This window comes from Sus scrofa, chromosome 8 (genome assembly GCF_000003025.6).
Source record: "Sus scrofa isolate TJ Tabasco breed Duroc chromosome 8, Sscrofa11.1, whole genome shotgun sequence".
Lineage (NCBI taxonomy): Eukaryota > Metazoa > Chordata > Mammalia > Artiodactyla > Suidae > Sus > Sus scrofa.
In genome coordinates this window covers 104676654-104704158 of record NC_010450.4, presented here as the reverse complement: position 1 = coordinate 104704158, position 27505 = coordinate 104676654, and the positions used below count along the sequence as shown (strand labels likewise).

The following is a 27505-nucleotide window of genomic DNA, read 5'->3' as shown; positions in this document are numbered from 1 at the left end:
ACCCCCCCACGACTCCTCTGGCAACTACCATAGATTATCTTTTTTTATCAGTAGTCCTTGTGAGATAGGTACCATCATTCTCCTCAGTTTATAGGTTATAGATGGGATTCTGAGGTACAAAGAGGCTGTATATCTTGCCCAAGATCACACAGTGACCTTGGATTAAGCAGCAGACCTTGGATTGGGTCTAGACCTATGACCTTAACTAATTATACTATGATTTCATTTACTTCTCAGAATTACCCTGAAAGTGAGGTATTATTATTTCCATTTTGCAGATGAGATATCTGAAGCTCAGAGAGGCTAACCAATTTGTCTGACAATCACTAAGCTTTTAAGTAGTGGGCTAGGGTTAGACATACATATTTATCTGACGCCCAAGCCCAGGCTTTCCCTTCAGTACCATGTGGTTTTCACAGTCTCATTATACCCCAGAATCCCATTACTTGAGTCCTGTTAATTGTTTGTTCACCAAACTATCCACCAAGAGCCTACTCTGCATCTCATTAATGGATGGTTTTGACCATACTGAGTGACCGTATCACTCAGTATTAGAAAGGATCCCACCATTTTCATAAGATTGCTCATAAAATCAGATGCTATGTTAGTATGTTGGAAAGGAAAACCAGTCTCTGAGAAAGCACCTGTATTAATAAATAGAAATTGTGGCTTTATCAGTAATTATGTGTGAGTTCCCCCAACTTCTTTCATTTTCTTATTTCAGGGTGAAAAGGGGATATTCGTGGGCTGGGTGTGGGAAGGAATGTCATTAAAAAAAAAAAATCAAAGGCGCTACATAAAAGGAAGTTCTCCCCTTGGCTTCACGCCTTTCTGACTAAAAGTAATTCTGAGAACTTTCTTATCAAGTAGTGAATGAGCACTCAGCTTGACTTGCTACTAAACCAATAACTTGAGCTATTTCCATAAGAATAATTCTAAACAGAATAATGCTAAGTCACAAGTTTTCAGTGTTTCAAAATACATCCAAAAAGTAGTCATCATTTGAATTTTTAAAGTCTCTCCTGGATGATCTAGCATTCACCCTGGACATGAATGAGGCAGCAAACCTTTGCTGCTGCAGTGTTCTCAGTGGAAGGTTTCTCAACAAGTATTTATGTCAAAAACTCCCTAGAAAGGAAATTTTTATATCCTATGCACTTTCGGTAGTTTTGCTCCCCTCTTAAACTATGTCTCATTGTCATTTTAAAAACATCTCCTGAGGAAATAGTGTAATGGATTCTAAACATAGGTTTGAATATTCTCATCACTAACCTCAAAGAAAGTAGATGTGAACTTCTAAGTCAATTTTAAAAACCTCTTGTATTTGCAGAGCTTCACTGCCTTAATTTAAAAATCATAGAGCCACTTATAAAGTGATCATTATGAGGGCTTACTATGTGCCATTCTAAATACTTAACAAAAGTTAACGTTTTTAGGCATCACAAAATGACTAGTGTGTGAAGCATATTATCATTCTACTTTACAGATGAGAAAATAAAATCAAGGAACTTGTCTAAAGTGATGGGCCTAAAACTCAAGACCCAACAGTCAGCCTCCAAAGCCATTCTCTAATCACAAGGTTACACACCTTTCTTGATGACAAGAAGACAAGGGTCACATATGAAAGGAATTGCCCATCAGAGGCAGTCAGTTTTAACCTGTTTCAGAAATAACTCAAAAGTTACTTTAAGCCTTCTAAATCAAAGTATGAAATGTTGGAAAAGCTTTTTATAACTTTGGTAGCCCCAAATGATAGACACTCTTAAACAGGTGGAAGGGAAGGGAGAAAGGCTGTTGTCTTTATTTCTGTTAGCCTATTTGCTTTTAACTCAAATGATAGGGCGAGGCCTAACATTTTGCTAGTTACTTACCGTTGAAGGAATATCTGTAATGTATTAGAGCAAGTTCCTCAACACCCACTTTGAGCTGTCATATATTACTATAGCTGTGCTAATTTATACCAGGTAAATTAAGGGAAAAAAGAATAGTGATGAGAAACTCCTCAAATTTTAGTAACAACAATAGGGAAAAATTGTTCCCTCAAATATTTAAATTAAAAAAAAAGTCATCATTGGATTTAGGGAAAGCAAAATGTAACCATTTCTTAAATGGAATCAACCCATGACTGGATTCCACATAAACACCAAGCCTACAGAGGCATCATTTTGCAGTGGGTAAGTGTGTGGACTTGGGTCAAATGCCTACAGCTGAATTCCAAGCTGCCTCTTGCCAACAGGGAGATTTTAGGCAAATAATTCAGCCTTTCTGTGTCTCAGTACTCTCTGCTGGGAAATGGAGAGAATAACAGGCATACCTCACAAATTGTGAAGATTAAAACAAACCAATATGTGTTATGTGTATAGAACAGTGCCTGGCATATAGAAAGCATTCACCATATATTAGCTATTAATATTCTTGTAAAGGGCATCCAATAAACAATAGCTCTATTTCAAAAGCAATAATTAAACAAGTTCTTTTGTTTTTTTTCTGTTAATATGAATTCCAATTTAAAGTATCTAACAGAACTAAAATAGAAAAAGCAGAAGCAGTATCTGAACAAATCTCATATTGACATGAGGAATAATCTATCCCCAGGAGTCTTTTTTGCTGAGAGATCTTTGTTTCTCCTCTACTGTTTCTTCTTACTGAAGTTTATATGTCTATATTCCTCTATATTCAGCCTGTTGGTCAATTTTCTTTTTTGTCTCCATCTATTGTACTAGCATTATTGGAGTGGTATAGAAAAATGAGACGGGGTTCAAAAAGACTGGTAAAAAGTGTTTTTAAAAAAATTTTCAGACTCTACTACAAAGGGACTATGTTCAATTCAAAGTACCGATATTAAAGAGAACGAGTGTGGTACACTTAGCAATATAGAAAGAATTCTTATAGAAAATGCTTATAAATGAAATATATTCTCCAAATAGGATAGTTGGTATCCTGAGCAAGGTTGTAGTAAGATAATTGAAGCTTTTCTAGGCCTAGCACACAGAAAGTGGAACAGTTGGCAACCCAATCCTTAAGGCTACCCATATTCAGGCCTGCAACAGTTGGGGCTCTGACAGAACCTGGCTGGCCTCTGATGGCACAGCAGACAGCTGTTCTTATCCCTCCTCCCCAACACCATCCCAGGACAAAGGGTCAGCAACCTGGCCCTTTTAGAGTAATGGATCCCCTTTCCTGAGAAGCATGATCAGTTTCTACAACCAGAAAAGAGTGAAACCTCTGTCTGAACAGAGCAAACTCTCAGCTTGAAGGGCAAATGATGAAAAACATTTCTCAGAAGCTGAGTGACTGATGTAGGGAGGAACCTAAAATTCCAGCTGCCCTTCAAACCCAGGGAATTTTTGTGGGTTTTCTGGTACTTCTAGAATCCTCTGAGTCAGAAGCAGAAATTAGGACTGATTGTGAAGAAAGAAAAAATCACAACACATTGAGACTCTGAAAATTTTATCAGAATTCAAAATTGCTTTTGTTTCAAATACAGTTAAATTTATTTAGTTCAGTTTTCCTTTTGTGACATTTAATTACATTTTTTTCTTAAAAAGAAAAAAACTAGGTCTCTTTCTTGCATTGCATTAGTTCTTTCTGCTAGCATAACTCAGATTGATAAAGAAGTGTTCACAAAACCATCCTCTAGAGCTAAAAATCACTAAGGAAAAGGCTGGACTGATATAAATAAAATGCTAATTAAAGGATCATACAAACCCTACACAATAAGTTTGTTTTTTAATCATACTTATAGTTTATTGATGGTCTGGACCACTGGACTACTTTTTTTTTTTTTTTTTAATAGCGGTACCCTCAGTATATGGAAGCTCTTGGGCCAGAGTTGAATTGGAGTTGTGGCTGCTGGCATACCCCACAGCCACAGCAATGCCAGATCCGAGCCGTATCTGTGATCTACACCATAAGGTTGGAGCAACACTGGATGGTTAACCCACTGAATGGGGCCAGGGATTGAACCAGCATCCTCATGGGTAGTAGTCAGGTTCTTAACCCACTGAGCCACAATGAAAACTCCTGGACTACTTGTTAATGCTTATCAGTGATGTCAATTATATTCCTTCATGTAAATTTAATAGGAGCTAAATAGATTTTGAATTCTACATTATAAAATATCCAACAAAATGTTACAATCCATTTCAGGTGGTATTACTGAAATAAAGAGCAAAGCAAAATATATCACTTAGAACTTTTGATTTAAAATTTAACACTTCAATTCACTAACTAATGTTATTGCCTTTATATACAGGGATTTAGTGTTAGCAAACTATTGCCCTCAGAGTATCCTAACATATAGTTTTCCAACTTTTGGTCCCAAGGGAAAATTGATTCCCCTTTCCCCAGGGAAATTCTGATTTAGTAGCTCTGGGTGGGGCCCAGGAATTTGTTTTTTATATATATACCCCGGGTGATTCTGATATCAATGGTTGTGAACTGCACTTTGAAAACAACTTTCTAACACACAAAACACTGAAGTCAGGAGTTCCCTTGTGGCACAGTGGGTTAAGGATCTGGTGTTGTCACTGTAGTAGCTAGATTGCTGCTGTGGCATGGGATCGATCTCTGGCCCAGGAACTTCCACATGTGGTGGACGTGGCCAAAAAAACAAAAAACACTGAAGTAGACTTTATTCTTTAAAACTCATGAATAGTTTTCCAGTTCATCCAATCAGGGACAGCCAGAATTGTAAACAGCACCTGCTTTCAAATGCTCTTGATGCCCTGTCTGAAGGAACAGGCCCTGAAGCGCTGATGTTGATGACTTTATTCTAGGGGCCCAGGAGGTGGCAGCAAACTCTCTTCCTGATCAGAGTGCGTCACAGGCAGCCATTCTAAAAACGTGTTGCAAATAATTTGCTTTAAAAAGTCTTCTAAATTTGTTTTTTAAATAGAAGAATAAAGAGGACTTTGAGATGTGATTTTATCTGGCCCTCTGCTTCTAATCAAGCCTGAGAATAAATATTTCTAGGTATAGAATGATACAATTTTATCATCTAGAGACTGTACAAAATTCTTTGGCTGATTTTTCTTATCTCTGGGGAAAGGGATTGTATGACTTCCCTTGGCCGTAGGGCGGTAGAGTCTCTTATCTCCAATCAAAAATGTTCTTACTAATAACAAACTGAAATCTCTCTGGCAGTAATGAAAACATTTTTATTTTGGGATCTAGACTAAAGGAGAATTTTGAAGCACTTTGAATGCTAATTAGCTTTTTTAAAATGAAAACAAATATGATTGTAAAATCCTCAAAACATTTATGGAGCACAGGGAAATATCCCAGTACTTTTGTTTGAACTTCACATTTAAATGAACGAATGGTGTGGTGGATTGACAAAATCAGTCAGAGGCTGCTTAAACCTTAGAGGCTGCTTAAACAGAACAAAGGGAGAGGTGGACCCACTGAGTACAGCTTTGATCCCATTGAGAGTATTGTTTTCAGGCCTTTGATGCACTAAAGTTTATTTCTAAAACAAAAAGGATGGTGAGGTGTCTGGAGGTTCTGTAAGAGGAGATATGTTCGTACATTTACCAGTGGGAGGAGGTAGAAGAGCTGGATATTTGAGGAAGTTTGATATGGATGAGAGATTAAAGGTCTTCATTGGTGAAAAAGAAAAACAGGACTAATGAATGGCAGTTACAAGATAGTAAATTTCAGTTTAACTTAAGAAAGCTTCAACAACTTGGGGGAAGGGATAGAGAAAGAACTAACATACATATTAGAAATTTCAAATGTGTTAAGGGCCTTAATACATGTATTTAATTCACACAACAACTTTATTCCAGCAAGTTCTCCTGCCCTCAGTCATGAGGGGCTCACTATCTCCTATCCAAAGCTCCCAGGTACAGCAATAGGAGAGGGGAAGGGAGGAGAGAAAAAGAAGATGACTCAGTGCTAGATGGAGGGAACTCTGCTCTGTATGGTTACTTGGTCCTTGCCATAACTTCAGGCAAAATCGGGTGCAGGTTGTCAGGCCAAGGCTGTGGTAAGGAGTGGGTAGTCAACAACTGTGGTTGGCAATGTAGATGAATTGTGCCACTCCGCCACTAAATTATCCTCATTTTTTCTAATTGATAAGGAATCTAAAGCTCAGAGAGCTTAAGAAATTGCCCAGAATCACCCAGCCAGTAAGGTGGCAGACTCACCAGGAGAATCCAGGTTTATCTGTTTTCACATCCTGTGCTTTTCCACTGCAATGCCTATCAGGTGTGTTGTAGAAGGAACTCTCGAACCTCATGCAAGCTCGATTGCAGGATCTCTAAAATTTTTTCCATCTCTAAGATTTTATAATTCTATATATAAATAGCTCCTTAAAAACATTTGGGTTTTTAAGTTTCATGAGTATTTTGATGTAGTTCAATGCTTTGAAAAATCAGGGCCAGATTGGGAGCTCCCATAGTGGTCCAAGGGAAATGAATCTGACTAGCATCCATGAGGATGCAGGTTCGATCCCTGGCCTCGATCACTGGGTTAGGGATCCAGTGTTGCCATGAGCTGTGGTGTAGATCACAAACATGGCTCGGATCCAGCGTTGTTGTGGCCGTGGTGTAGGCTGGCAGCTGCAGCAGCTCCGATTTGACCCCTAGCCTGGGAACTTCCATATGCCACGGCCCTAAAAAGACAACCCCCCCCCGCAAAAAAAACCAAAAAAACAAAAAAACAGGGTCAGTTTAAAAGCTCACAAGACAAAATTTGTTCCTTATTATTTTAATTTCCAGAATATTTGAAGAAAGGAAGAGTATCTTAAAATTAAATTTTTTTTTTAGGGCCGCACCTGCAGCATATGGAAGTTCCCATGCTAGGGGATGAATCAGAGCTCCTGCAGCTGCCGGCCTATACCACAGCCACAGCAACGCCGAATCCAAGCTGTGTCTGTCAACCTACACCACAGCTCATGGCAATGCCAGATTCTTAACCCACTGGGCAAGGCGAGGAATTGAACCTGCATCCTCATGGGTACTAGTTGGGTTCCTAACCCGATGAGCCACAACAGGAAATCCTGCAGAACTTAGGAGGTTAGAGAATAATTTTTCTTTCCTTAAAGCCCTGGCTAGAGGATTTGCTTTGGTTCCAATGTCTGTAAAGTGTGATTATAATTCTTGGTATCCTCACACACAGTGCGTCCTGAAAATGGAGAGCACTATGAAACTTGGAGACACCTTTAGTCCTGGGGCAGCCATCAGGCACCCTGAAGTAAGAAAAGGGCTTGCAGTGCTGCAAAGCAGAACTTTTACTGCCCCTTGCTTATGGTTTCACCTGATTCACTATATCTCCATCATGTTAAAATGCACATATTCCATTTTATAAAATTATGTCCCAGGTATTGTGCATTCATACAAAAAGCAAGCTTTTACAAAGAACCATTTTGTATTTATCTTCTTTACTTTCACTATTCAAACTTTATTTTGTTTGTCATTTTTCTTTCCAACTTCTATAATGTTCTACCCACTGTCAACCATGGTCAAAACCAAAATCCTACTTTGTGAATAATGCATAGATGTTTAATTACCAGTGTATTGTGGAGATGCACTATATTGTCAGACTTCATTTTATCTCATCTAGACCACATCTTTTGCAAAGAAAAAAAAATGTACTGGTTTAGACAAGTAATTGTAACATTAAAGTTGCATTTCATGTGGGAGGATTTGACTCACAGAGAGAAACTGTGAGAGCTGCTCCCCCAACTCCCATTCCCCTCAGGCCATTTATTTTTTATTTTTATTTTTTTGTCTTTTTTTTTAGGGCTGCACCTGAGGCATATGGAAGTTCTCAGACTAGGGGTCAAATCAGAGCTACAGCTGCCGACCTATGACAAAGCCACAGCGATGCCGGATCTGAGCAGCGTCTGTGACCTACACCACAGCTCACAGCAACACCAGATCCTTAACCCGCTGAGTGAGGCCAGGAATCGAACCCGTGTCTTTATGGATATTAGTTGGGTTTGTTACCCCTGACCCACAACAGGAACTCAACCCTTCAGGCCCTTTAAATGAAAGAATTGGGAAATAAGTTTCCTCCCAGCTAAAACACACAAAAGCTTTAGCCTAGGCCACTAGGTGTGTGATTCTAGCTGGTCAATGATTGCTGATCTACTAATTATACTTTAAAAGGAACCTACTAGAATTCCCTTCATGGCTCAGTGGTAAAGAACCTTACCAGTATCCATGAGGATGTGGGTTCCATCCCTAGCCTTGCTCAGTGGGTTAACGATCCGGTGTTGCCAGGAGCTATGGGCTAGGTTGAAGATGCAGCTGGGATCCAGTGTTGCTGTTGCTGTGGCTGTGGGGCCAGCAGCTACAGCTCCAATTGGACCGCTAGCCTGGGAACTTCCATATGCCATGGGTCCAGCCCTAAAAAAAAGGCTAAATAAAAGTGGGACTTTTCTCCATTAGATTTACCAATACTGAGAGAAGCAAGATTAAGAACAAGAGTAAAACAAGGAAACAACCATTCACTGGAAAATCTGCACACTACTATCAGAAAAAGTCTCATAATATTTAAGAAATAGATCAAAACAGATTGGAGAGGAGCTTTTTGACAGGTATAAGTAAAGAATCTTTTATAGTCTTTTTTTTTTTTTTTTTGTCTTTTCTAGGGCCACACCCGAGGCATATGGAGGTTCCCAGGCTAGAGGTCTAATTGGAGCTGTAGCTGAGAGCCTACACCACAGCAATGCAAGATCCAAGCCGCATCTGCAGCCTACACCACAGCTCATGGCAATGCTGGATCCTTAACTCACTGAGAGAGGCCAGGGATCGAACCTGTAACCTCATAGTTCCTAGTCAGATTTGTTAACCACTGAGCCACAATGGGAACTCCTAAGGAAGGAATCTTTTTACAAATAGATTAGCACTTGTAACATTTTTTTTCCTACCCCTTCTTCAGCATTTTTCTTTTTTTTTTTTTTTATGGATAGTTGCTTAAGAACTTCAGACGTATATATTACTGAATGATCTCTTAATCTCAAATGTGTATTTATGAAGGCCTAGACATGTTAGTACCTCCAGAAGAATTTATCATTCATTTTAGGCTTAGGAGGGTTGGAAGCCATCCAAAGTGGCTTAGAGGGTTGAACTGTTTGGTGCTAATTTATAAGGCTTTTGTTAATTTATCTATGCATTTGCATGAATCAATACTGAAAGTGAAACAATTGTTTAACAATTGGATAGTCAATAACTACCTATCTCTATATCAAAATGACAGTGAACTTGGGGATGAGGCATGGTTAGGGAAATAATAAGAAATGAGGTCCTTTGAATAAATGAGTGGCACATGTAGCAAAATTTGCTATAGTATTAATATACAATGTTATGTTTAGATAATTACATGTTGCTATTTTATAAGTGCATTAAGAAAGTTAAGCTAATAGGAAAAGCTGTAATAACATCTAATACCAAGAGCGAATTAAATATTTGTTCTTTAATTGTGAAAGTTTGATAAGTAGACAAGTATCCTAATACTTTATGAGGCAGCCCCTTGAACAATTAATGGGATTACATGTATACCTGGGATTAGTATTTTCTTTTTCTTTATTCTTTTTATTTAAGTATAGTTGATTTATAATGTTGTACCAATTTCTGCTGTAGAGCAAAAGGACCCAGTCATACATAAACATACATTCCCTTTCTTATATTATTTTCCATCAGGGTTTATCCCAAGAGACTGAACAGAAGTTCCCTGTGCTATATAGTAAGATCTCATTGGTTATTTATTCTTTTTTTTTTTTTTTTTTTTTTTTAGGGCCATACCCACAGCATATGGAGGTTCCCAGGCTAGGGGTCTAATAGGAGCTGTAGCTGCTCGCTTATGCCAGAGCCACAGCAACGCCAGAACTGAAACCGAGCCGCGTTTGTGACCTAAACCACAGCTCACCACAACGCCAGATCTTTAACCTACTGAGTGAGGCCAGGGATCAAACCCGCAACCTCATGGTTCCTAGTCGGATTCTTTTCCACTGTGCCACAATGGGAACTCCAGGTTATCCATTCTAAATGTAATAGTTTGTATGTACTAACCCCAAACTCTCAGTCCTTGGGATTAGTATTTTCAAGTGAAGTAAATGCTCCCTACTTTGAAGAAATGTACCTGGGACACTTTTGATAAAAGGTAGTTCCATATTTCCTGTTTGCATTTGAAAAGCACACCATCAGGGCTATCACTGTATACTCTGCTCAAATCTACTCTCCTTCTTAGTGGTCTTTTAGCTATTCATTTGAAAAACCATTATTCATTTGAAAATTTCACTTACTTTATGGCATTCTCCTGTCTCTAAAATGAAATGACATACATAAAGTTATTGTGTAAATTCCCTCAAACAAGAAAGATATCGTTAAACAAAATTTACCACTTGTACCAGAGAGATATTACAAGGTAATTAAGCAAAACTGTTACCTACTCTGCATGTAAGAAAACAAGTTGGTCATTTCCCAGGGGAAGAGTTATATTTTTTAATTCCTAATTTTAAACATCACTCTGGGGCCATGTTTTCAATGAAGGAAACATAAACATGATTTGGCAGTAATCTTAAGTTTCCCAAGAACAGTAGGTTAAACATTTTCCCTAGAGCCCAGGATATGAATCAAAGGATCTATTTAATAAGTTTAGAAATGTAATGGATAGAAAAATAGTTACAAAGATCAAGAAAATCATTTTCCTCATAATGTAATCTCTGCATTTTTATGAAATAATGTCATGTTATGTACTTATCGATATGTCTCTGTCACTACCACTAACAGCTTGGATTTCTCAGTCTTTTTTTTTTTTTTTTTTTTTTTTTTTAATGTAACTAGGAGTTGTGACAGTAGGATTGCTTAAAAATCTGCCAGCAAGAAATTTAGAGAAAGTTATGCAAAGGGCCTGAGCAAGGTTGTTCAATAGCACCCACACATATCTTAACAGATAAAATTTTCCTCTGAGAAAGCAAAAGCCATTCTACTTGGGAAATAAGTTTGTTCAAGGAATATTAGCTCTACTTCAAATAGCATGCACATAAGCTATACAAAATCTTCTATTTCTACTTTCCTAGAAGGTAGGGATAAATGTACATTCAAGGTAAGTCTTTTTGTGAATGAGTGAGGGAGGAGATGGTTGCCTGAATTTGTTTCAGGAAAGAAAGGTATTTAGACTATTACGGACAGCTAAAGCTGTATCACATAGTTAAACATTTTAAGTGTTTTCTATAATTTATCATAATTAGAATTCTAATAAGGAATATAGTATAAGCATTAATTTTACACTAATAAAGATGACTCTCCTTTATGAAGTGCTTTCTATATGCCAGGCACTAATAATTTTTCTCTACAAAAACCTCCCACAAGGTCAAAAATGTACTTATTTCATATAAGATCTGCATCCATTATTTTATTGTGAAATTTTCTATAGAAATTGATGATATCCGAACTTTTGCTATCTATTATTCACTGTTTTCTATAGTGGGAATCTATATAACTTTTACTGTAAATCTTTTGAGGAGAAAGAAAACTTCAGAAAATATTTTGAAAAGTGTTTATAAGATTTTATTTTTATGTTCAAATCAATTAGACTTTTATAAAAATATAGTTAAATAAGACTTTCACCCAAGAATTATAAAAAATTAAAATAGCAATTCCAGCTATATATATATATATATATATATATATATATATATAGAACACTGTCTATATTATTAGCAGTATTTTCACATGTTATAATTTTTAGAGTGATATACTTCTTTTCTGAAGATAAAGGAAAGTGAGAAGATAAAAATTGCTGCTGTAGTCATCTCTTTCCACTAACAGATATGCTTTAAAATACATTGTTTAGGTAAAACTTTATCATCTATGGTCTTAATTCTTCAATTTCCCTATACAAACACAAGCTATATGACTTCAGGTTAATTACCTAATTCCTGTGCCATAGTTTTCTTATTCATAGAAATTGGGGAATATAGGATTGTTAAGGAATTAAATTAGTTAATAGACAAAAATGCTTAGAACTAAGCAAAAAAATGCTTAGGAAACTGTAAAAATTCCATACATTTTAGTTATAGTTATCATTGGTTCTAAGATGAAAGGGACCACAGAAATATATGTATGCACAAATTCCTCCCTAATGTTAGTCTTCATGACATTAAACTGAATGTGGTTGTTTTTATTTCTCTATAACAGAAGGTTAAAAAAGATCAAGAAGTCTATACTTTTGTCCATCCAGAGCCACCAGAGAGATGAGGTCAGTGGTGATGTTTCTGGCTTGCCCTGCTGCCTGTGTTCTGATGGGACGAAGTCAGTGGCTGGCACAGCAATATCTGAGGCGTGTGGTGCTAATGCCACTTCAAAGGCAAGGCTCTCTCCTATTTTTATCCTGGGTCAGCAGCCTGCCTATGCAGTTGCCTCTTGAACAAAAGGTTCTGCCAGGTCTCTGACACCTTTTAAGGCCTCACACTCTTCTCACAATAACAAGAATAATCTGTTGTGTGGCATTTGATTTATAAACATAATCTCTACCCATAATCTTGAAATAGTAGCCAGCATTCTTGTCATTTTACAACCAAGGCAAGTATGGCTGGAAGAGGTTGACTCATATGAGTAACAAAAGACAAAGGCAGAACTCCCAGATCAGTGTGGTGTCTAAATTCACATTCTCTCCAATATAACACGCTGGCTTCCACTGTCAGTTACAACCCTTACCCTTTCCCACAAATGGATTTCCTTCAAATATAAAATAAAACTTAAAAAAAAACCTCTATTGTTTTAGAACCAAAAATTTAATCTGATAGTTAATCTAAAATGAATTACGATAGTTAATGGTAAAGTCAAGATGAGAAGCTCTAGCTATAAGACATTATCTCTTATTTTGATGTCTAAGTATGTTTTGCATTCATGGAACTATTTAAGCAATGTATGGTTATTTGGCTACTTTTCTATTCAATAATGTGACTTGTTAGTTCTAGTTGTCTGCACTATTATTGGTGAGCAGAATAATACTGGTGATTCCTGTCAATAGAAACAGACACTCTTCCATTGTTTAGATAAGAGAAAGTTACAACAGAATTTCTAAAAACTCCACTTGATGGAAGATTTAAAATTCACTTGAGGAAGGCAGGCCTCAGGGAATATGAGATAGAGACTAGAACAAAAATGACCTTAAATTCTCCTAATACCCCGACTACTTGATTGTATCTGAATTATCTCAAGGGAGCATTTGTTCTATATTTAGAGATCTCTAGATAAAGGAATTCTACGTCCCTAGGGAGAAATTTCTTACAGTGTTGACCCACTTCCACTGTGAGGAAAATTGCAATTGAAGATTCTTTAGAGCTAGAAGTGCCTTTATAAGATCATTTGGTAGAAAACTGCCATTTCCTCCACCTGCTTGCAGCCTCATAATAAAGAGTAAATTAACTTTGTTTTCTCTTATCCTACTCTAACTCATCCCACCTTCCATTATCTTTTTCTACTTATGCCTTGATTTTTAAATCCTGCAAATATATTTTGGGCTCTCTTTAGGATTCATGTATGATTATCTAAGACTTTCCTTATTTGGGGGAATCAAAGCAGTTTAAAACCTTCATGCTTCTACTGACCTAAGTGCAAATCACTTACTTGAAGTACGTTAAAATCTTCTACCTGTATAGAAAAACTGTTCACAAATGTTGATTAATACTATCTCTTTTGCCAAACATGTCTTGCTATGCACATTGGCATACATGTATTTGGGGGGATGGGTCTATTTGTGTGAGTCTCTCACCACATGTAACTGACATGTGAGAAGAGCTACATCTTGAGACATGACTAAAAGTTTTGGTGAAGATAGTCAAATTTTCTGATTATGGCAGTCTGGTTTAGAAACTGCCATTCATTCATATCACAAGTACTTACTAAACGTCTACTTCCCAGGCACTGTTCTAGGTCAAGGAATGTTTCAATGAATAAAACAATAATCTTTTATTTATTTATTAAGTTTTTTGGTCATGCCCACAGATATGGAAGTTCCTGGGCCAGGGATCGAAACTGCATCATAGCAGTGACCTAAACCATTGCAGTGACAATGCTGGATCTTTAACCCACTGTGCCATAAGAAAACTCTGAGTAACTCTTTTTATTTATTTATTTAATCTTTTTAGAGCCATACCTGTGGCATATGGAGGTTCCCAGGCTAGGGGTCAAATTAGAGCTGTAGCCACCAGCCTACACCACAGGTCATGGCAACGCCAGATCCTTAACCCACTGAGTGAGGCTAGGGATCAAACCTGCATCCTCATGGATACTAGTTGGGTTCCTTATCACGGAGCCACGACAGGAACTCTGCAATAAGTCTTACTTTAGATGGAACTAAATTCCAGTGGGAAGAATCAGATAAACAAGATAATGTTGTTAATAAATGTTAAATGAAATATTTATTATGTTAGGTAGGCATAAGCATAAAGGGAGAAATAAGGAAGGGAAGGGGTACAGGGAATCTTGAGAAAGAGGGGAAAAGATAGAGAGAGATTTTGAGAACAGGCAAATACTGATCATATGATATTTGAGTGGTGCCTGGAGGGAATGAAGTAAGTTCATGCTGATATCTGGAGTACAGTGTTCCAGGCAGAGAATCTGCAAGCATAAAGGTCTGGAGGCATGAGTATACCTGATCTGTTCAAAGAATAGCAAAGAGGTCAGTGTGGCTGGAGCAAAGTGAGAGGGAGAGAACAGAAAGAGATGAAACCAGACGTAAGGAGGGGTGAAACCGGCAGAATTTTGTGAGGCCTTGTGGGTCAATGAAAGAACTTTGATTTTCCTGTTTTGAAATGAGAACCATGACAGAGTTTTAAACAGAGGACTAAGTGATACAATCTGACTTAGGTTTTAACACAATAATCTTGGCTGCCATATTGAGAATAGACTAAAGGAGCAAGGGTGGTGAACCAGGGAAACTAATTAGGAGACTATAGCAATAATGCAGGCAAAAGAGTATGGTGGCTTAGCCTGGGATAGCACCAATGGAGGTGGTCAGAAATGATCAGATGTTGGATGTATTTTAAGGCTGACAGTTCAGGTGTGGAGTGTAAGAGATGGAGAGGAGTCAATAATCACTCCAAAGATTTTGACCTGAGCAAATGGAAAACTAGAGAATGCCTGGTGCTTTCTTTTATCCGGGTGCCCCTTCATGGATCTCTGCTTTGTAGAAATTCTAATCAGTGATTTAAAGGGCAAAAGAAATGCCATTTACTCCTGTTGGCTTTTACTGGAATCTGCTTATAGCAAAATACATGTTTGTGCTGAATACTTATTGATTATGTGTGTTTAGAGTTGAAGGATTTGGAATAACATTTGTCAGTTGGAGACACTCTACTATGCACGTGTAGGCAGAATTTTAGTCAGGAGAATTTTTTTTTAGCTTTCAAGGTTTATGGTATTAAATAGTTTGAACTTCAAAACATATATCACATTAAACTTCTTGTCTTCTAGGGCTTCTTTGCATTGCTTTAGAATTCACCTCTTTGTCCTAGATAAACCTCAGATGACCCTTCCTTTTCTTTAAACGTCAAGTGTTTCCTGTCCGTTAAACTGGTTACCAAGGAATCTAACTAAGCTGCTTCATTAACAAGCTGTGCAGATATGTCAACATCTACTGAACATAAAAGATGATTTATGTTAAGTGGAGAATGGCCCCAGCTCCTCTGAGCTTTTCAGTTTACCTGAATGCAGAGCACCTTGAGTCTCATCTTCAGAGAGAGGCAGTACATCTACATGTCATGTCTTCCCTATGCATGGGCATCTACTTGTTCTTGGGACAAATGGCAAGATGCCAGCATTAATGAATCCAAACTTGAGATTTAAATGACCCTTTCAAAAATTTCTAACATCTCATCCCATTTAGTTTGCTTAAATTCAAATCTTTTTTTGAAAAGATATATTTTAAAAGCAGTTTCATTGCAAGTATAGTGTAATAGGTTTTTGATTAAGAACCCTGACATAAGGTTGCCTGGGTTCAAACCACTCCCCCCTCCAGCACTTAGCTTTCTACCCTTGCGGGGGTTATTCTCTTTAAGTCTCACTGTCCTCATCTGGAAAAATGGGATTTAAAAGTGCCTACTTCATAGGACTATTATGAGAATTATATGAAATACTCTACATAAAGCAATTAGTACCTGCCACTTGGCACACAGTAAGTGATCTAACAGTGTTGGTTATTCTTGAAGGCAGAGGTAGGTAAATGCCTCCTTTGTGTTTATCCTTTTGATGGGAACAGGTAACACCAGATGATTCCCGAGTTCAGTGCGAATATCTGAAGCCTTTACTGTTATGCATTATATTGGACCAGCTAAAGACTGACTTGTACTCTCATGGGTTCAGCACTTAAATGGCATACTGCTCTAAGTACACACAGACTGTTACTCTAAAGGCAGTATTAGTTATACCACCAGCCAGATGATAAAGCCCCTCAGTCAGTTTGAATGACTTCTTCATGAGTTTGCTTTTGGTGTTTGTGTTTACATAAGTACATCTGTTTAGAGAGATCAAGAGTTTTTATCTGCACTAGCTTTACCTAACCAAGTAGAGGAAGAAAGATAAAGAAAACTTGAGGGAATGAACACCATGGGTGTTATTTCCCCTTAGTTTGAAAAATGAAGGATAGCATCAGGGTGGTGAAGGTGTTCCAAGAGGGTGGAAGCAACTGGAAATATGTGGAAGACTGGCTGGCTAGGAGTGTAAGTAGATGTATTCTATGTTTTTGAGATCAATGGGGTAAAGTTATGGGAAATAAAACTTGGTTTAATGTAAGGAAGACGTTGTTAACAACTAGAGATTAAAGGCATTCTGAGATGCCCTGGAAATAGATGAGCCCCTTCTCTAGAGCAAGGCCTGGAAATAATTTAACTCAAGACTATTTGAGGTTTCTGGAGAAATTTCTTGAAATTAATTATTAGAAAAAGACAAGGAGTTCCCGTCGTGGCGCAGTGGTTAACGAATCCGACTAGGAACCATGAGGTTGCGGGTTCAATCCCTGCCCTCGCTCAGCGGGTTAAAGATCCAGCATTGCTGTGAGCTGTGGTGTAGGTTGCAGACGTGGCTTGGATCCCGCGTTGCTGTGGCTCTGGCACAGGCCAGTGGCTACAGCTCCGATTAGACCCCTAGCCTGGGAACCTCTATATGCGGCCTTAGAAAAGATTAAAAAAAAAAAAAAAAAAAAAGACATTTCATTCTATTTTTAGTCTATATTTTATTTTAAAAAGAAAAACAAGAGCAAGAATTAAATGCTCTACTGAAAATGATGTTATATAGCAGGATATTAAAGTAGAAGTTTTTCTCATGGCCCTCAAATATGACATGCTGTACACTGAAGTGTGATTCCAGATTAAAACACAGACTTTAAAAAGAGAACAGTAGACATGAATGTTCCTGATGTGTTCAGAGAATAGCAAACCACTTCCACAATTCTTGAACCCCTCAGTCAGGTCCGGGTTATTAGAGGGGGTCGGAATCTAGCAAGGAAAGAGGAGGAATTCTGGAATGCTGTAGATCAGTGTTTGTGTTTGGAGCAGATATGGTTGGGGGCCCTGCCCTCTCACCTCCAGCCTTTTGAGAAAAAACATTTTAACGTACCTGCTTAGAGAACCTGATACTAGGTGTCAGCATGAAGATGGATGGGAGGTGGGAGGGGACTGGTGCTGACTCTCTCCCAGGGTATTTGCAGAGTGAGAGATGGGTGGACAAACTGTTTTGGCAAAGAACCAGGAAATTTGCTGCTGTACTCCCAAAAGTAAATGATGTGAGTGTTCCCCATGGACGAGAGCAGGCCAGGAGTAAGGCAGAACTGGATGGGGTTTGTACTGGGGCCTCTCCAAGGGTGCAAACAGACCCTAGCAGCTACAAGCTGTAGGTAGACAGCTTTCTAGGGGGTACAGATTGAGTTATAAGTTAACCACTAGAAAAGAGATGAATTGGCATGAATAAAGGACTACAGACACGATGTCCCCAGTGACAGGAATCTTCAAATATCCCTTGAAAGTTTCCTTCTCTGGGCCTACCTGGCTCTGAGAGTAAAAAGCCAGAATAAGATGTTACCAAATCAAGTAAAAAAATTCCTTCTTCTCTTTTTACATCTCCATCCTTGCACTCTAAACCCAGGGGACTGGAAGTCAGGATTAGCAAACTTGGAGAGGAAAAGGAGGAGAGCGCGAGGAAGGCAATCACAGTACCTTCCCTGGAGGAAGGTGATTCTCCTCAAAAGGGCCCATCTGGGAAAGGAGAGGGGTTTTAACCCTAAGTGGAGATTGGAGTTTATTATTCCAGGGGCTGGACTATTCTATGTTGAAATAAAGTGGATTGGGTAACTTAAAGTGACCATAGGACTATTCCTAAAGGAAGCAGAATATCACAGGACCTGCTAAGTTTTCATCCAGCAGCAGTGGAAAAATTTCTTTCATTAAAAATTTTCTTAAAGTAGTAGGAGATAAAAAGAAAAAAAAGCATTTTAATGACACATAATACACAATACACAAAAAATAATCAATTTAACATACTGGTTACAGTTCAGTACTTTCATATCAAATTTTTAAATTCTTTTGATAATAATACAACCCAAGGTAGAAACTCCAACCCAGGCCCAAACCATGTGAAGCTAGAATTCTACCATCAGACATTCAAACTCTAAAATAGAAAAAACACTTCTGTTATTTTCAGGCCCTTTTGGTCATTTCTGGCTCAGGATAGATCACTTGGCTTCATTTAGCCAGCCAAGCAGAGAACAGCATGAGCCTTGGGACAGAGATTGACAAAAGGAAATAGCACCAAAGAACAAGATGTGAAAACTGCTCAGGGAAATACATTAGAATTAAGGGTTTGGGGGTGCAGACAGAGACTAGAGGCCTGAAATATTTTTGGCACAAACAGAAAAACAACAATGTACCTAAAGAACTATTTATATACACCACAGCTGCATCTCTAACCCAAGACAATTTGTAATTTTACTCTACTGTTAACACTTAAAGGAGCATGAAGTCACCTTTGGCAGTCTGAGGAGAACATGGAAGAGTAATAGTCATTTTTTTGTTCACTGAGGTCACTGCACTGTCCTTCACCACCAGCACTACTGCTATATTTGGCATATGTGTATTCTAAAGCAGTTTGTTTGTTTGTTTTGTCTTTTTAGGGCAACACACTGCAGCATATGGAGGTTTTTTTCAACTTCAATTGTATTTTAAATTTCTCTTCAGAAAATTTTGACTTACTCTTTAAATATCATACTTCAAAGTTTTACTCTTTCCCCCTCACATTCAACAGATTAATGTTTATACCTTAGCTGAAAACAATCCCTGATGTCTTCGTTATTAGAATATCATTCAACAATGTTTTGAACTTTTAAATTTGTTAAAATTCCATTCTTCTGAAGATTTTCAAACTAAGTAGGTAGAAGAAAGACCAGAAAATAAATTCCTTTTCATTCAGTGTTTTGCATGCCTTATCACTGAGGTGTATGCATTCACATTATACTTCATACTTCTAAATAAATTGATAATTATTTCTTTTTCCAGTTATCAGCCAGTGATGTTAGTTATCTATATGTATATTCAGGAGCCTTTCCTAGATTTCTGTGGAGACTTGGATCCTTTTATTGCCATCCTTTAAGTCTCTATTGCTTTGTTTTGTTCTTTTTATAACTGCACTTGTGGCATATGGAAGTTCCTGGGCTAGGGGTTGAATCGGAGCTGTGGCTGTGGGCTACGTCACAGCCATGGCAATACTGGATCCAAGCCACATCTATGACCTATGCAGTAGCTTGTGGCAATGCTGGATCCTTAACCCACTGAGTAAGCCCAGGGATCAAACCCTCATCCTCACAGACACAACAATGGGTCCTTAACGTGCTGAGCTGAAATGGGAATTCCAAGTTTCTATTGTTTTAAAGACCTGACTAAAGCAGGCCTGTGAGGTGCAATATCTGATGGAAAACAGATATCATTAGAATGTGAAAAGTGTCCCAGGGACTCTATAGACTAATGTTGTTCTCTTTCTTCCACACCTAAAAACAAAAGAGAGACACATACATCTACTATGGGAATCAAGAGCTAATTTCTCTTTATCATATTGAATGTTAATACTTCTCACAGTATACGAAACTGGCTACTGGTCCTGTCAAGATAGGTATAAAGAGTTTGTTCTCTAAATTGACCTCTGATTGATTAACTCACCACTGCAGAGTTAAAAATAGTACTGGATTATATGCTTCTTGAGGACATGGACTTTATCTGAAGCATCTCTGTATCTTCAGCTCATAGAAAAGCACTTGGCTGGAGTTCCCCTTGTGACTCAGTGGGTTAAGAACACAACATAGGAGTTCCCGTCGTGGCGCAGTGGTTAACGAATCCGACTAGGAACCATGAGGTTGTGGGTTCGGTCCCTGCCCTTGCTCAGTGGGTTAACGATCCGGCGTTGTCGTGAGCTGTGGTGTAGGTTGCAGACGCGGCTCGGATCCCGCATTGCTGTGGCTCTGGTGTAGGCCGGTGGCTACGGCTCCGATTCGACCCCTAGCCTGGGAACCTCCATATGCCGCGGGAGCGGCCCAAGAAATAGCAACAACAACAACAACAACAAAAAGACAAAAGACAAAAACAAAAACAAAAAACAAAAAACAAAAAACAAACAAACAAACAAAAAGAACACAACATAGTGTCGATGAGGATGCAGGTTTGATCCCTGGCCTTTCTCAGTGGGTTAAGGATCCGGCATTGCTACAAGCTGCCGTGTAGGTCACAGATATGGTTCGGATCTGGTCTTGACATGGCTGTGATAGGAACTTCCATGTGCTGCAGGTACAGCTGCAAAAAGAAAAGAAAAGAACCTGGAAATATTAGACATTCAAAAAAAAATTGTTAAATGAATGAAATCAATGCATTAATAATATGGATTAGAAACAAAGTTCTTAAATAGTAACTAAAAGTAAGGCTTTTAAAAATTTTGGCCACACTGGTGGCATGCAAAAGTTCCCAGGCCAGGGACTGAACTTGTGCCACAGCAGTGACAATGCCAGATCCTTACCCTGCTAGGCCACTAGGGAACTCCCAAAAGTCGGGCTTTTTTGCCCCTCTCTCACTATACAGCAAAGAGGACTTATTAGATCTAGATTAAGAGGCAATTAATGAAAACAAGTTTTTACTGGAATTCAACCATTACTGCTAAAGATACAATGATTGAAAAGAGAGAAACAAGATCCATTATATTGACTCCCTTCTTCTTTTTATTCAAACTAAGAAAGAACCAACTACCTTCTTCATAAGCCTAATGGAACAATAAACAAAACCCTTAAACATTTTATTCTGAGATGTTTTTGTCCAAATGTAGGTGTTGCTACTAGCTTTAAACTTAAGAGCTTGATTAAGAAAGAAAAGCTAGGAGTTCCCATTGTGGCGCAGCAGAAATGAATCCAACTAGGAACCATGAGGTTGTGGGTTTGATCCCTGGCCTTGATGGGCAGGTTCAGGATCCGGAGTTGTGGTGTAGGTCTCAGACACGGCTGGGATCCTGCATTGCTGTGGCTGTAATTCCGATTAGACTCCTAGCCTGGGACCTCCATATGCCGTAAATATAGCCCTAAACAGCAAACCAAAAACCAAAAAAAAAAAAAAAAACCACACACACACAAGAAAAGAAAGAAAAGCTACTGAAACCCTTCACTAAATGTGAACACATTTTTAAGCATGGTAATGCTTTTTGTTCAAGAAGCACAATGTTGGAGTTTTTGCCATGGCACATTGGATAAGAATTTGACTGTAATGGCTCAGGTCACTGCAGAAGTGCAGGTTCAATCCCCAGGCTGGTGCAGTGGATTAAAACATCCAGCATAGCTGCAGCTGTGGCTTGAGTCACAGCTGAGTCTCAGACTTAATCCCTGGCCCAGGAACTTCCATATACTGTGGGAGCAGCCATAAATAGAAAAAAGAAAAAAATTTAAGAGGAAACATAATGCTATGATACTTCCAAGTCAATTCATTTCCCTTAAGTGTGCCTTTGCTACTTTTTGCCTGGAGTTTGTCCAAGGATCTCATGCAAATGGGAATGTGTAAGGAAGTAATGTACAAAACCAGACTTCAAGGTCCCTGGAAATACAGAAGGGATAAAAGGAGATAATAAAAGTTTTCAATAAGTTATATTTCTGCATATTAGACAAACTGAACATTTAGCATACACAGGGGAGTGTTTCAGGACTCCTGAAACCTGCCATATCTACTCTCTCAAAGAAATAAGGAAAGTTAAACACATAAAAGGAACAGAAATGAAACAAGCATTCGAAATGCTTCTTTCAGAGACACGGGCAATATGCCACACTTAAATAAAGATCCATGTGATCTTCACCAATATATAAATAGAATTTGGCTGGAAAAAGGTCATCCAATCCATCAGAGTAGGAATAATCAATACATTTGAGTAGCTTTTCTTTGTTTTTGCTATATTCATTGGATCAAAATAAGGTAACATATTAAGTCACTTGGGAAAAGTACAAAGCCTATGGTCTGTTTCTGGAGTTATCACAGTATGTTATGTTTATTTGGTATCAGGAAAACAGGACTAGAATGAGGATGGGTTGTGGATGTACATATGAATATGTAGAGGGCAGACAGAAGTAAGGGTGGCTCCAAGTGATGATAGGGTCTGCCCGCTATACTGATTGTATCTAAGAAAGACAGTAGCAACTGAAGCTATAGGTTCAGGAAAGGAGAGCAAGGAGGAGGTCCTAAGTGAGGGCCAAGTCCCAAACTAGAGGTAATAATAAACCAGGCAGAGGCAACCTGTCTTGGCTTTAGGACTAAGCATTGTGGGGATTTGTTTTTTATAGTGCTTGGTAATGGTGTGAAGAATACTTTGAAATAAAAGTTATTCAGCATAAACCAAAGTGAATGAGATATATTAACATTTTCATTATCCCTAGGAGAGTGGACGCTCGCTTTCTCTTCCTGGAAGACCTGTCCCACCTGCCATATCTACAACATCTCCTTGGGGATACCAGCCTGCTTATAGCTACTCTAGCAAACCAACTGATGAGCTAGAGAAAGCAAACAAAAGGCTAACTCCTTGGGAAGCAGCAGCCAAGTCTCCTCTTGGTTTAGTGGATGATGCCTTTAGACCCAGAAATATCCAGGAATCCATTGTGGCAAATGTGGTCTCAGCAGCTCGGAGGAAGGTGCTTCCAGGGCCGTCCGAGAATTGGAATGAAAGACTCTCCTATGTCCCTCAAACCCAGAAGGCCAGTATGGGCTCATCTGGAAGGCAAGAGTATAATGTTGCCTCCCTACCCATTAACAGTATGCCCACCAGCTCTCAGTATGGTTCACAGGTGCCATATGCATACTACAGGCAGCCTTCCAGACATGATTCTGAAATAATGTCCATGGAGACCAGGTCTGATTATTGTCTTTCAGTAGCCGGTTGCAACTATAACCCATACCCAAGGGGGTGGAGACGCCAAACATGAAAGTTAGAAGTGATTATGTGCCACCTGTAGTTTTTTTAAAATGTTTCTTTGTAGTGTTTTGACTTTTTCAATAGATTTAGATTTAAATTCACTTTTGATCTCAGCTTGTTCTCATAAGTCACTTATCTGAGTGTGTGTATGTGTGTGTGTGCACATGTGATTGTGAACCACTTCCTTCTCTGCTGATGCATAGAGAAATCCTTTGAAAAAAACTTCATTTTCTGCATCAATGGCACTTAATAATTCATAATCCTAATTCCATTTATTTCATTAATATGTGGTAGTCTAGGTAACTAAACTCTCAATTAAAGTGAAATTAAGTATTTTCTTATATATGCCTTAGTGTAGGATAGAATCGATGAAGTTGCTAATTGTTATTAGCAGTAGCAGCAAGGAATATAACATTGGAGAAGTTTTCAACAGGAGTATGTTAATGAATAATAATTATATAAGAAAGGATTTCCTTGGTGTTATTTTAAGCATTTCTTTGAAATATATTTTAAAATCTGATAAAATTCAGATTTGTGTTTTAGAACTGAAACATAGATGTTCTCAAAAAGAAAGAAATATTTGAGTTAAGGAAGACAATTATACATTTCAGAGGAACTTTTGAGGTAAATGGTGTAATGTGTGGGGAATAGAAAGATTTAGGTATAGGATTTATTTTTAATCTATTTAAAGCCAGCAGCCTGAGACAGGAATAGACTCTGGGTTCAGGTGTCCTCATCTGTTAAATGAGAAGATCAGATTATTCAATATCCTTAACAGTGCTGATGTTCTGAGATTCTCATTTGTAGAATGACCTTTGATGTATTATTCATTTTTGTTGCTCATCATATAAATATCGGATTAAGTTTAGAGTTAAGATTAAGTTAAGATTAGGTCATTGGTGTCACTGCATGTATCATTAAAGATCCAAGAGGAATTGTTGGGCAGCAGGTTTTGTGCTATGTGTTACATGGAGTGAGGGTTGATGTGAAGAAAAAAGCTATTAATGGATTTAAGGAAGTGGTAGATGGATGTGTCTATTATTATGCAACAGCAGATTATGACCATTTATTTAGTTACAGAAAGCATGCCATAGAAGCCTATGCAATAAGTGGTTTGTCTTAGAAAGCCATCACAAAGATGTTTAAAGGAAGTTAAACAGTTGCTTGGACAATTCCATGACTCATACCTTGTTAGCATGACCTTGAGATAATCAGTCAAATACATGCTCATCACTGCCATATCCACAAAGTATTAAATACAAGGAAATTGAAGGTATTTTACATCATAAACAAGTATTGAGAATACTTTAAAATAAAAACATCTTAGGTATCCAAAACTTTTTTAGGTTTCTAAATATGATTATTTTGCTTTGTTTTACTTATTAACTCTTAAGTTTATCATTAGGATGGTCTCTTTCACAGAATAAAACTTTTTAAAAATTGCTAGGATACAAGTAATCCCTTTTCTTGGAACAAACAAAAGTTGAAGAAATCATAGTAAGTTCTATTGGTAATAGGATCACCCAGATACTAATTTGTTTAGTTAGTGAGAAACAATGAGTACTTTCTAAGGTTTTATTTTTCAATTATCTCAAATTGATATAGTATTAATTCTCTCAAATCATAGACATAATTCCTGATTCTTAAAGATTTCTGATGGAATCTTAAAAAAATAATGCCTGGTATATTGGTTGCTCTGTCAGCAATTCTCAGGAATCCCCCATATAAAAATTCTTATTTGTTTCCAACCTTACTATAGTCCAAATATTCTAAATGTCAATGTTTTAAGATATGCATGATTTAGAGTAAAAGATTTTGTGTGACAGGATCATGCCCTACTTTGTTGCTATCTTTTTTGTTTTCTGCACCCACAGCATGCAGAAGTTCTCAGGCCAGGGATCAAACCCGTGCTGCAGCAGCACCTGAGCCACAGCAGTGACAATGCTGGATCCTTACCCGCTGAGCCACCAGGGGACTTTATGTTGCTTTCTTTTATGAACGCTGGAAGTTATTTCCTTTACTCCTTAGATTTTAGATATTCCAATTCCAGAAGTTGATTACATTATATTATTCACTAAACATTTCACTAGACTCAAAATAGAAGTAGATATTTTAAACTTAAATAGTATTTTAAAGAGAGATCTCCTTTGCATGCTCTAGATCAAAATAATCATAGTATTAAGCTATCTGAATTTATTCTAGACATCAAGAAAAAGACAATACATAGAAAGCTGCACATTTTTAATTCACGAAGAAATGAATGTCTCACACTTTTATTAGAAATCAATGTTTCAAGAAGTCATACTTTGCAGACATAATTCTGAAAAGCATAAGTGCTATTGTCAAATCATCACAAAATGTATGAGTATTTATCTTCAGTTTCCTTGAAAAGGAGTAAAGTTAGATTGCTTATATCAAACTATTGTTTGAACCAAGGTTGCCATGCTGATACCTGATTCCTGGTGAGAATACCTAGATAACTATTGTTCTCACAAAAATAAAATCAGTTTGCCTTATATTCCAAATAATAGCCTTTTTAGAACTGTTGTTTTGTAAATATATACCACATATGTTGTAAGACATTTTTCTACTAGTAGCAATCACATAGGTAGAAAGAGTTCTGTTCTACCACAGATTAAAAAGCATTCTCTAAAAGTACACTAATTTGGCACCTTCTTTCCATCCTGAGTTTAAATATCATACCATTGCCTGTGTGTGTGTTTATTACTAAGATGATTTAAATATTGTCTTGTATTTTGTGTGCTATAATTGCACGATTCTAGTCCATTTATCTCTGAATGTGTCTCTTTTATGTTTTGGCCCCATCACTCCCATTGGAAAGGGACACACTGTAGGGCTCAAGCATATATATATATTAATGATTTGAAACTTTGGATAAAAAACTATATCAAATAGGCTTAGCTAATTAGAGAGGAACTATAGAAATGTTTGTTTTTAAGAGAAAGTAGATTTTCACATTTGATTTCTATTCAAAGTAGCATCTATGCTGTCCACACTTTTCTGTTAAAATAGACTATGTTCTCCTGCAATTAGCTTAACATTCCACCTTTGTTTAACCCAAAAGACTGTATCTGAAAGATGCATTCTGAAAGTCAAAACTGTGTTCATAATAAAAATTAACTTGAAAATCAACTTAAAGAGCATTTTCATTTTTTCTTATAAAAATTGTTTTGAAATAGTCTTCAAAGATTTAATCTTACCCACTACAAATTTTAAAATTTTAGTTTCTATGGTATCAGCTTCCAGACACTTCAAAAGAATTTCATGCTGACTGGCAATATTTTAACTGTAACATTTAAAAAGTAAAAAAAAAAATTTACCTCAAAATATGATCAATTTCACATTAAGTTAAGAGGCTTTTAACTCCTATTTTGATAAAATAAAATTCTTTATTAAATTAGTATCATTTAGTATTATTATTCATTAATTCTTTCTTTAACAGTATTGAAAATTAGTCCCATGCACAAGCATAGCCAGTGGTAATATAACCTGATTATGTGTTGGTTGGATTTCTAAAACTACTCTGGACTCAGAGATCTATCACATTGGGCATTTCAGTGCTTCTAATCACTTGTCCTCTTTAAGCTGCCCCAAGACTGACCTTGGATTAAACTGAAATCTTCATTATAACAAGGCATGTTTAAGTAAAATTAAAAAAAAATGATTTTGACTCTTTCTACATACCATTAAAACCATCACCTGGAATGTGAGCTCCTTGGTCAGTGATGTCATGCAGCACAGCTTTTTGCCTTTTTTAAAAAATATAAGTAAAATGGCTGTTTTTGGCATTCTGATAAAAAATATTTTTAAAGGGCCAGCACTTGAAATATTTTTCAAAAATGAGGACCATTTTAAAGATGAAAATGACTTAGATAGTAGACAGACAGTTTCTGTCTGTCTCAAACATAGGGTTGTGAGTTTAAGGTTTATTCAGGGTCTTACTGAGGACTAGAGCTGGGGAAACAGCCTCTCTGTAGCTCAGAGAAACTACTCTGAAGAGGCAGGGGAGGAGCCAGTATACATACGAATTTTTTAACTAGACAATACTGGTAGTCAAG

At 37.5% G+C, this 27505-nt stretch overlaps 2 protein-coding genes across 3 annotated transcripts in view; one reads left to right on the top strand and one right to left on the bottom strand.

Moving 5' to 3' along the window:
* SYNPO2 (synaptopodin 2) overlaps positions 1–26579 on the top strand; it is a 166590-nt gene extending 140011 nt beyond the window's left edge. For both annotated transcript variants that reach the window (XM_021100699.1, XM_021100698.1), the window contains exon 5: positions 22894–26579. In XM_021100699.1, the coding sequence (XP_020956358.1) occupies positions 22894–23436 (543 nt within the window). In that variant the 3' untranslated portion in view covers positions 23437–26579. The remainder of the gene's footprint in view (positions 1–22893) is intronic.
* Positions 1–27505, bottom strand: part of SEC24D (SEC24 homolog D, COPII coat complex component) — a 444678-nt gene that overhangs the window by 301242 nt on the left and 115931 nt on the right. The window lies entirely within an intron of this gene.